Source organism: Vanessa atalanta, chromosome W, assembly GCF_905147765.1.
Source record: "Vanessa atalanta chromosome W, ilVanAtal1.2, whole genome shotgun sequence".
NCBI classification, from domain to species: Eukaryota; Metazoa; Arthropoda; class Insecta; order Lepidoptera; family Nymphalidae; genus Vanessa; species Vanessa atalanta.
In genome coordinates this window covers 2,214,332-2,225,535 of record NC_061901.1, presented here as the reverse complement: position 1 = coordinate 2,225,535, position 11,204 = coordinate 2,214,332, and the positions used below count along the sequence as shown (strand labels likewise).

At 51.0% G+C, this 11,204-nt stretch overlaps 1 protein-coding gene across 1 annotated transcript; it reads right to left on the bottom strand.

Moving 5' to 3' along the window:
* Positions 1 to 1,553: 1,553 nt before the first annotated feature.
* On the bottom strand, positions 1,554 to 2,156 carry LOC125075495. The gene has a single exon (XM_047687210.1). The coding sequence runs from the start codon at positions 2,154 to 2,156 to the stop codon at positions 1,554 to 1,556; it is 603 nt and encodes a 200-aa protein (XP_047543166.1).
* Positions 2,157 to 11,204: the final 9,048 nt, after the last annotated feature.

The window sequence follows — 11,204 nt, the reverse complement described above, 5'->3', positions numbered from 1 at the left end:
GACCAGCGTGTCGTGTCGGTCTTCGGGTCGCCCCTCCTTCCTGAGCAGGACCAGCTTTCCGGTCTTCCACCGGCTCGGAAGCTGGCCTCGCTCCAGGCATGCACTCAAGAGCCCTGCCAGTCGCGGCCCTAAGTGCCTCATGGCGAGGACCCATGCGCGACCTGGAATGCCGTCGGGGCCTGGGGCGGTGTTCCTGATGCGAGCCGCCGTGACTCTCAGCTCCACCAGGGTCACCTCTGGCACTTCGTCGTCGTCTTCGTCGTCGTCGTCGTCGGGCATGTTCCGAGGCGGAACCATAGCCGGTGGTGTGTGCTCCGGTCTTGATGGAAACAATGCACTCACTACCTCCTCTAGCAGCTGTGGCTGAAGACTCCGGGACAATGGGGGGGCCCACTGGCGCAACTTGCCCCTCACCATCAGGTAGGGGCGTCCCCATGGATCTAGGTCCAGAGTCTCCAGCAGTTCTCCGTTGGCCTGGGCCTTGGCCCGGACGATGGCCAGCTGGAGTGCACTCTTCGCCTAACGGTAGCGAGCGTACAGTTCCGCCTCTTCACGATCTTCTTGATCGGCCGCCGCTGTAAAGGGGCGGCGGCGTCTTTTTCGTCGTCGGCACCTTGTGTACCAGCGTCGTATCCGAACGCAGACGTTGCGCAACTGCGCAATCGACTGCGCCCACCAGTACACTTGGCGCCTGGATGGTAGCGGCCGGACTCGGGGCATGCCAGCGTCGCAGATGTGCGACATGCTCTCCCGGAACCACTCCGCCTCCTCGTCGATGTTGGCAGGCCTGCCTGGAGAATCCAGCCAGGCCTTGACGATTGAGGCCTCCAGGAGAGCCTCCCTGTCCAGCCGTTTTATTGCCCAACGCGGACCGTCTCCGACACCTGCCGAGGCCGCTGGAACCGGCCGAATCGAGGTCTGGGCGGAGACGCTAAACCTGATGTATCGGTGGTCGGATAGCGTCTCGATGTCCTCCAGAACGTTCCAGTCGTGGACGGTGCGCGCGAGAGCGGGGCTAGCGAACGTGAGGTCCACTATTGACCCACCCCGCAGCCGCACGCACGTCTGCACCGAACCTCGATTCAGGAGGAGCAGGCCCTGCTCGACCACCCACTCCTCCACTAACTCGCCCCGCGCGTCCGTAGACGGGGAACCCCAAGCCGTAGACTTGGCGTTGAAGTCCCCCAGGTCGAGCACGGGACGAGGGCGGCTACGACAGACGACCGTGCCCAACTCCAGGGTGATACTCTCGAGATCTGCGAGAGAAAGGCTGGGGGCGAAATATACCCCCACGATCACTATATCACCCCAGACTGCCGCGACATAGCCCCGCCCTCGGGTGACGGCCTCGAAGGGAAGGATGTCGGCGGCGGATCTCCGAATGAGCGCCACCGAGCGGTTATTGTCGCACACCCAGTCATCCCTGGGTGGCACAAAGTACGGCTCGGCGACGGCAGCGACGTCGATGGACCACTGCGCCATGCTCTGGAGTAAGAGATCATGAGCCCTGGCGCAGTGGTTTATATTGGCTTGGAGAAGACGACGTAGAGCCATTAATTAGTGTCCATGGCCGTCGCCTCCTCCCCAGTCCTCGGCTGATCTTGTGCCGTAGCCGGTGGGTGAACCAGCTGCGAGGAGCTGGTTGCCTTCTTCTTCTTCTTGGTCTTCTGGGTCACAGTCGGCAGATGAGCCGGCTGTGCCCTGGCAGTAGGTCTCGCGCAGGCCTTCGACCCGATCTGATGGTCGGCTGGCTTGTTAGATGCCGCACAGATGACGCAGTGCGGCGTTTTGGCACAGCAAGTGCCAGCCTTGTGTCCGGGTTGACCGCAGCGGAAGCAGATTTGGCTGCGGTCCACCCCAGCGGTGCACCGTGCCCCCACATGTCCTCCTTCTAGACAGCGGTAGCACCGGTAGGGCTTCGGCGGCAAGAGCGCGACGTGCGCCGAGACCCACCAGACCAGAAGTCTCCCGTCTTTCAATTGTTTCGCCGCCGCTACGGGACAACTCACATGTGCGGTCCCGAGACCGGAGACTCCCCGACGTATCGTGCCCACCTTGACCTGGTCCGGCGGGCATCCTCCGGTCTTGGAGATGGCGGCGACGACCTCGTCCACCGTCACCGAGTCGTCCAGGCCGAGATGCGCAAAACCACGCATTTGGTAGGCCTGGACACTCGGACGTCGTCCGATCCCAAGGACGCCCTGAGCTTCTCTGCTAGGGCGTCTGCTTTGGGACCACTGGTGGTCCCCGAAATCTCCAGTAGTCGGCCGCCGGTGGCAGTTGTTTTGCCCGGAGGTTCGTTATGCCGAGATCACTGAGAGAGATCTCGGCTTTCGCCTTGGCCAAGATGCCAGCGTACGAGAGACCCCTCTCCTCCGCCCCCGGCTGCAGAGTGAGAGCCACTGCAGTAGAGCGGGGGTCTTGAGCCTCGCAGTCTGGCGCTTGGCCGCCGCTTGCTCCTTCTGGTGCGCCTTTCTTTCTTTTTTGGCGGCGCCCGCAACCTTCCACTCCGCCTCAGGTGTTGTCGAGGGGTTTCGCGTCCCTGGTCATTTGGCTTATCTCTTTGGTTTCCCCTTGGCTTGTGCCGGTTGGACGGCACGGGGCGCTGCGGATTCGGCCACACCTGCCTTTTTGGCCGCTTTGTCCTTCTTACTCTGCTTGGTAGCAGCAGCCGCTTGTGCCGGTTGGTCGGCACGGGGCGTTGCGGCTTGGGCCGCATATGTAGGCGGCACCAGTGCGCTGCGTTGGTCTGCAGCTAGGGGGGGACGTAGAATCCTCCCCTCGAGCACCGAGAAACGGGCGTTGAAGCTTGCCACCTTCTGACGGATCAGGCGAGTCAACTCCGTCTCCTGCGACGACTGCTGCAGTTGCGGTTGCGGCGTGTCCAGACCCACCTCCCGCATGAGGTGTTCGCGGCGGAAGTTGGCCATCTCGGCCTTGAGCTCGTCCTGAGGACATCCACCTGTGCTGCGAGCTTGGTGTTTTGGGCTCGCAGCAACGCCGTCTCCTCCGTGTCGGTGCGGATGAGAAGCACCTGGGCGCATTCCAGTATCGAGGCCGTGGCCTCTTTGAGCGCCTTCTGGCTGCAGCCGCTAAGGCCCTTGGACACCTTGCCCACCCTTCTGATGGCCGCAACCGCGTCGGTCACCTTCCGGTTCAGGTCAGAGGCAGGGAGCTCCTCTGCCTCGACAGAGTCTATCGACTCCGACAGGGGGGTGGCTCTCCCTTCTACCACCCTCTTTGTCAGAGCCGCGATCTGCCGCTCGTCTTCTTCGAGTTTTTCGGCGGCTGCTGCGGCCTTCGTTGCAGCCGCAGCCTCACGCCTGGACAGGTCGATACCGGTATATTTGCCGGTAGTAGCGGGCCTACCTTTTTCTCTGTCATTCTGAGCCGAGTCCGAACCTGAGTCCGACCGACCCTCTCTCGCGCGCTTGCGTGCTCGTTTCGAGCTCACCGCGCTCCTTACGCTCATGCGGCTCGACACGCTGTCGGTGTCAGAATGTTCGCCCATCCGCTCAATCCGTACCACGGGTACTTTAACTAAAAGATCGGTGTCCGTTATGCATGCCATGTGGTCGTTAGATAAGCTCGTTCGTGCGACTTTGTCCCGTCCAGATTTCGATATGGGACGGCCCGATCCGTGAAACGGATCGGGGAGGGATTGGCACCCTCCTGGAGAATTATTTTTGTTAATTGCACTCATTATGAAAATTTTTGCCGGGGCTGCCGGCGGGAAGTAGAAAGGATAGGAGAAGGTAGGAATAAGGATGAGGAAGGGTGGGAAAGGAAATGCAGTCAGGACCGAACTACCCTTCGGCCATGCATCCCATCGCGCTGCGAAGCCACTTGAGATTGGGTGGTTTTTTATCTTAGAGGTATCCTTCCTCTGTGGCCGGGCGGTTAAGCCAAGCCCCCCAACGGCGGCATTGAATCATGCCTCCGTCCGCTGTCCAGTCAACCCGACTCAGCGGACCCGCCGAAAAGGTTTGCTCCCCCGTAAATGAGGAGACAAACGAATAAATGAATCCCGCTTAGATGCGCCTGCAACCAAGCGGGTGTGGTCACGTCTCGACCCCTCTACAATAGTAGGAAAGAAATAAGTAAATAATATACAACAAAACAAAACGAGACGAACAAAACAAAACGAACAAAACAAAGCAAACAGAACAAAAGAACATAAATGAAAAACAAAATAAATCTAAGAAAATAAATGAAATCATAGAAACCAAATAAAAGAAGAAGACAAAATAAATCAACAAAAGAAAAAACTCCTAACCCTACTTTGTCACAAATCCGCTCCACAGTCCACTCTGTTAATAGATGTACCGGGAGCGAGCCCTGACCCGCCGCGTCAGTCTTAGCCGTGGCCAAAGTCAAAATCAAAGTCAAAAATCTTTATTCAATACAGAAGTGTTTACACTTGCTTATTGATTGTCAAAAATCTACCACCGGTTCGGAATTTAGCACCTCGGACCTGAGAAGAACCGGCGAAAGAAACTCAGCGGGATATATTTTTTTATTTTATACATTTAGTCTTTTTACTATTTAACATTAAATTATTAACACTAAACCAATTTACTATTTGTTCACATCGTCATATATTGAAAGACGTCTTTTTATTTTAAAAATTAAAGAAGTATCATCAGCAAACAATACTATCTCGAGTTTATCACCTAGGAGATGTGGCAGGTCATTTATATAAACAAGGAAGAGAAATGGTCCAAGAATTGATCCTTGAGGGACCCCCACAGTAGCTGGAGACCCGGGAGATCTCTTTCGCCGTATCGTCGCGGCAATCACCACAATGGTGGCACTGGGACGTCAGCTCCCGACCTATGCGGCACAGGTACTTCCCGAAGCACCCGTACCCGGTAAGCACCTGCGTCAGCCGGAAGCTGAGGGCGTCGTGGCTCCTGTTGAGTCACTCCTTCAAAACGGGCAACACCGCCGCTACAGCGGCGGTTTGCCCCGCCGTTGGTTGCGCTAAGCGCGTGTGCCACTCCGCCACTAGGACCCGGCGAAGCTCTGTCCTGTGTGCCTCAATCTGTCTAGGCACCAGGCGTTCACCCCGCTCGACCGCCTCCGCGCGCCGCCAATAGAGCGACGCGAGGAGCTTTGCCTCGAGGTCCCAGGGCGGGGAACCGGCGAGGAGCTTTGCCTCGAGGTCCCAGGGCGGGGAACCGGCTAGGAGACTCGCTGCCTCGAAGGAGATCGTACGGTATCCCCTTATCATCCTGACGGCCATCGCGCGCTGCGGTCTTCTGAGCACGGTGACGTTGTTTGCCGTCAGGGCATCCGCCCACACTGGCGCGGCGTATAGCGCCATCGTACATCGCCACCGTAGGACCCCCGTGTAGAGCCTCCTGCACGAGGAGTTGGGTCCCCCCAGTTTGGGCAGCAAGCGCGAGAGCGCTGAAGCGGCGCCCAACAACCGGGGGGCGAACCGTGTAAAGTGCGGTCCGAAGTTCCACCGACTGTCGAGGGCGAGTCCTAGGTACTTCATCGTCGACTCTACAGCGATAGACCTCCGTGGTCGAGTAGTGTGTACACCGGTTTTCATGGGTACGCCACTCCGAGGTCCCGGGTTCGATTCCCGGCCGAGTCGATGTAGAAAAAATCATTAGTTTTCTATGTTGTCTTAGGTCTGCGTGTTTGTGGCACCGTCGTTACTTCTGATTTCCATAACAGGGATCAGAGTAATGTATGTGATGTTGTCCAATATTTATTATTTATTTATAGATACCCCTCCTACGATGATGCTGGAACCGGGAAGCGGCTTCAACGAGCTCAACGAGCTCAACGAGCAGTTCTTCGAACTCGGCGAGACTCCGGTTGGAAGAGGCGTAGACTCCTACGAACGCGTTACCATGCACAATTGCGGCCACGCACCCTCTGCCTTTTGCGACCCAATCGATCGCAGGGGCACCGGCGATAGCGGGAGCAACGATGGAGATTACTCCCTCGTGGTCGGATACCCAGTCGTCCCGTAAATTAATGAGGTAGGGTTCCGCCACCACTGCCACTCCGATTTGCCACTCCGCCATGCTCTGGACTAGAAGGTCCTGGGCTCGGGCGGAGTGGTTCAAGTTGGCCTGGAGACAACGCAGGGCCATTAATGTGCGGTCTCCATAGGCTCCTCAGTCCGTTGGGACACGGTGACGGGCCCTTTCGTCACCGCACCTCCCGTTCTTTTAACAGGGCGAGCTCTGCTGCCCTGGCACGCCTTACTGCCCAAGGTGTGCGTCGCCGGTTTACCAGCCGCTGAGCACAGGATGCAGTTCACTACAGCGGCGGTGCATTCACGGGCCTTGTGGTCGGGTTGGCCGCAGCGGAAGCACAAACGGCTGCGGTCCACACCCCTGTCACAAACGGCCCCCATGTGTCCTCCTTCTAAGCACCTGTAACAACGGAGTGGCCTCGGCTCGAGCAATAACAGCGACCTGCAGCCGTTGGCGCTCCGGACGACCACGCCCGGCCTAATAGCGCCCTCGGAGCAACCTCCTCCTTTGGCGACCGCTGCCACCACCTCCTCCGCCGTCACTGAGTCGTCCAGATCCATGACCCTGACCTCGACGCATTTCGTCGGTCGATGGATCTGGACCTCGTCCGGACTCAGGGCTTCGCGGAGCTTCGCCGCAAGGGCATCCGCCGACTTCTCCGCGTCGACGGTGCCCGGCGGGATTTCTAGCATCCGTGCTCCAGTGGCCGCTGTCCTGAAGCGCACCACAGTCAAGCCGACCTCGCTCAGCTTGATGCGGCTCTTCGCTTGCTGCAGGACAGTTTCGTACTTCAAGCCTTTCTCCTCGGCACCGGCATGGTGATCACCGCGGTGCGAGGAGAGCGGAGTTTCCTTCCTGGACGCCTTTCCTTTGGTTTCTTTTCCGGCGCCTTAGGCTTCTTGGGCGGCTTATTCGGCTGTTGACGAACAACAGACGCCCAAGATGCTCCGGAGGCGCCTGGCTTCGACGCTGGCGGAGGAACGGTTTTCTTGGCCGCAGCCGCTGCCGCCTCCTGGGCAGCCATGCTGGGGCGTTTCTTCTTCTTTTTTGACACTTTGCCAGCTTTCTCGACGACTTTGGCAGTGGGCCGCTCGACTGGTGCCGACACCCTTGCTGTTTTGCTGCTAGCTGCAGTTTCTGCCGCCTTGCGGTCTGCAGCTAGCGGAGGCCGCAACCGAGGCTCCGGAAGGAGGCATCGCTCGATGCCCTCCATCCGGGCGTTCAACATGTTGCTGAACTGCTCTCGGCTTAAGCGCATCATGGAGGAGGCGCTGCGATGCGCAGCGCCTCCTCCATTATACCTTCCTCATTGGTATCCTGCGATTTCCGGCGCATCTCGGCCACCTCTCTGCGTAGTTAGGCCAACTGGCCCGAAAGCTGTGCGTTGGCAGCTTCCAGGCGGGCCACCTCCTCTGACATGGTCAGAGCTCTGAGTTCCGCCACCGCATCCTTGATGGTGTCAGCGGCAGTCTTCAGAGCCTTGACGAAAGTACCCTTCAGGTTGCCCGATTTATCGGCAACCTGGAGCACCACGTCTAACGCCTGCTGGACTGTCGCGTCCAAAGCGGCGGACGTTTTCGATGCATCATCGGTAGTAAGATCCATCTGTCGGTTCCTAGAGCGGGCAGCTCTTCTCATCCAACGCCAACTTGGCCGCTTCGTTGTAAGCGGCCAACGCGTCCTCTGTTTGGAAGCGATCCGTTTTCGCCTTCGACTTCGCTTCGCGGAGCTCCGCCTGCGACTTCCCTATGCCCACGTATCTTCCGTGGGTGGGCCGTCGACCACGCCCCCTCTTAGAGGCGGGTTTCAGCCACCTGCTCGCTGTGCAGGATTACGCGTTACTCCTTCTGTCTCCGAAGGCCAAGAGACCTCGAAGACCTAGCACAAGTAGTGCTATATACACAATATGTACAAATTTAAAATAAAAATTTATGTACACTACAACAAATTCCAGTTTCCACTCCATGATATATACAAATTAAAATGTATTTACATCAAAACAGGTAACGAAAAGTATCAAATCACAAAACGAAACAAGACGTTACAACAAAAACCCCCCCTTTGCCACGAAGCCGCTCTCACAGTCCACTCTGCTAATCAGAGAAGAACCAGGAGCGGTCCGTGGCATAACCTCCGCGTCAGTCTTAGCCGTTGCCGACGAAAACGTCGTCGACACCGTTGCCCAGGGTACGCCACGAGGAGGCGACTGACATGTACCCCAACCTAACCTTTTTTTTTTTTTTTGTTTTACTAGGAGGAAATGCATTTACGCATTCCATGCATGATGCATGTTAAGGTTCGGTTTCGGGTTCTAACGAAGTGCAGTATAACAATATAATGTCGCTCTGTGTAATATTGGACATTCGTGTATTTAATTGTTCGAACGTTAGTAGCGTCATAATACAAAATGGGCAAAGAACAAAGTAAAGAACAAATTGTGATTGCACAAAATGCCGCAGGAGGCGTGAATTCGGCCGACGTGGAGCTAATACACCAAAATCAGAAAGTTACAAATATAATTTTGGGTATTTTTCTTTTACTTTTAACTAGCTGTTACCCGCGGCTTTGCCCGCGTAGAATATAAATATATTTACAAATTAACTTCAAAAATTACGTCAATGTAAGACCTCTTTATATACCACATTGGTGTGTATTTTAGCCCTTAGGGTATAATATTCAGAAACGCTTAAATACGTATCTACTCATTTTTAATCAGTAGCCCAAATATAAAGTTTCATGCTGCTAACTTCAAAAATGACGGACTTCCAGACTAACCTGTATACGAAATATCAACCTCTATTTCTCCTCTTAAGCGTAAAATATTCAGAAACGTTTAAATACGTATCTACTCATTTTTAATCAGTAGCCCAAAAATAAAGTTTCATGCTGCTAACTTCAAAAATGACGGACTTCCAGACTAACCTGTATACGAAATATCAACCTCTATTTCTCCTCTTAAGCGTAAAATATTCAGAAACGCTTAAATACGTATCTACTCATTTTTAATCAGTGGCCCAAAAATAAAGTTTCATGCTGCTAACTTCAAAAATGACGGACTTCCAGACTAACCTGTATACGAAATATCAACCTCTATTTCTCCTCTTAAGCGTAAAATATTCAGAAACGCTTAAATACGTATCTACTCATTTTTAATCAGTAGCCCAAAAATAAAATATCATGCATCTAACTTCAAAATGACGGACTTCCAGGCTATCCTGTATACGAAATGTCAACCTCTATTTCTCCCTTTAGCCGTAAAATATCCAAAAGCGCTTAAATGCGAATCAACTAATTTTTTATCGGTAGCCTTAAAATAAAGTTTCCTACTTCTAACTTCAAAAATGACGGTCTTCCATACTCAACTATATAAAAAAAGACAACTCTTATTAAACCCCTTATAGGTTGAATATGCAGAAATGCTTAAATACGTATCTACTCACTTTTAACCAGTATCCCAAAAATAAAGTTTCATATTTTTAATTGAAAAAATGACGGACTTTCATAAAAAATTTACATCCCTTATTTCAGCCCCTCGGAGGTAGAATATTAAGAAACGTTTAAATATGTATTTACTCATTTTTAATCAGTAACACAAAAATAAAATTTAATCCTTCAAACTAAAAAAATGACGGACTTCCAGACTAATCTATATAAGAAATGTCAACCCCTATTAAACCCATTAGAGGTAGAATATCGAGAATCCCTTTAATACGTATTTAATCATTTTAATCAGTATCCCAAAAATAAACATTCATGTTTTAACTTAAAAAATGACGGACTTCCATAAAAACTTGCAACCCTTATTTCACCGCCTTTGTGGTAGAATATCAAAACACGCTTAAATTCGTATTTACTAATTTTTAATTAGTATCCCAAATATAAAGTTTCATGCTTTTAACTTAAAAAAACTCCCATAAAAAATTTCAACACTTATTTCACCGCCTTAGTGGTAGATTATCTAGAAACGCTTAAATACATATATAGTCATTTTTAATCAGTATCAAAAAAATAAAGTTTCGTGTTTCTAACTTAAAAAATTACGGACTATCATACATACTTTCATCCCTTGTTTCACCCCCTTACGAGTAGAATATGCAGAAACGCTTAAATATTTATGTACTCGTTTTTAATAAGTATCCTATAAATAAAGTATTATGTTTCCAACTTAAAAAATGACGGACTTCCATACAAAAGTTCAACCCCTATTTCACCCCTTTAGGGGTAGAATTTCCAAAATTCCCTTCTTAGTGGGTGTCATGATATGTTAGTTTATAAGTGTACAGTCTAAAATATAAGTTTTATGCTTCTAGTCTAAAAATGACAATACTTTCAACAACTTACAACCTTTCATCCCCCTTTTCAACCCTTTACAGCATTTTTTCCAATTAAAACGCCTATGTCCTTTTCATGCACATAGACTATTTGTATACCAAATTTCATTTAAATCGGTCCAGTAGTTTTGGCGTAAAAGCGAGACAGACAGACAGAGTTACTTTCGCATTTATAATATTATATAGTATGGAAGTATGGATAGTATGGATTATTAGAAACAAAATACTATCCTTAATCCAAACAATACTATGACACCTAATTATTATTAATTTTATCTACATCCAAACTAAAATAAGTGTTAATAATTGTGAAATTATTAGAACCAAAATATTATCCTTAAAACAAAATTAAATAGTATTTAAAAAGTATTACTATACACGACGATATTATATCGCAAAAACAAATAACGCTGCATACAAACGCTCAGAAGGGAGCCGACCGCGCGTCGATTTCGACCAAATTTGATTACCATAAAAACGGTTCTAGTGAGTTAATCTTAAAATATAGACATATACTGTCGCAGACATTTTTTTAGATCATTTCAAGAGGAATAATTCTTTCATACATATATTTTTGATATATTCAACCGTTTTCGCAGCGCACGCAACGGAAGCCCTCAAGGATGAATAATTTTCCCCGCTTTTTTCACTTTTTCCATATTTTTTTTCGCTCCTAATAATTGCAGCGTGATGTTATATAGCCTAAAGCCTTCCTCGATAAATGGTCTATTCAACACAAAAAGAATTTTTCAATTCGAACCAGTAATTCCTGAGATTAGCGCGTTCAAACAAACAAACAAACAAACAAACAAACTCTTCAGCTTTATAATATTAGTATAGATTTTGGGGGCAATGTTTGCCATATATAAATTAT

Bases quoted from the DNA above. Each gene is read 5' to 3' on its own strand.
- LOC125075495 (XM_047687210.1), bottom strand. From the start codon at position 2,156: ATGCGTGGTTTTGCGCATCTCGGCCTGGACGACTCGGTGACGGTGGAC.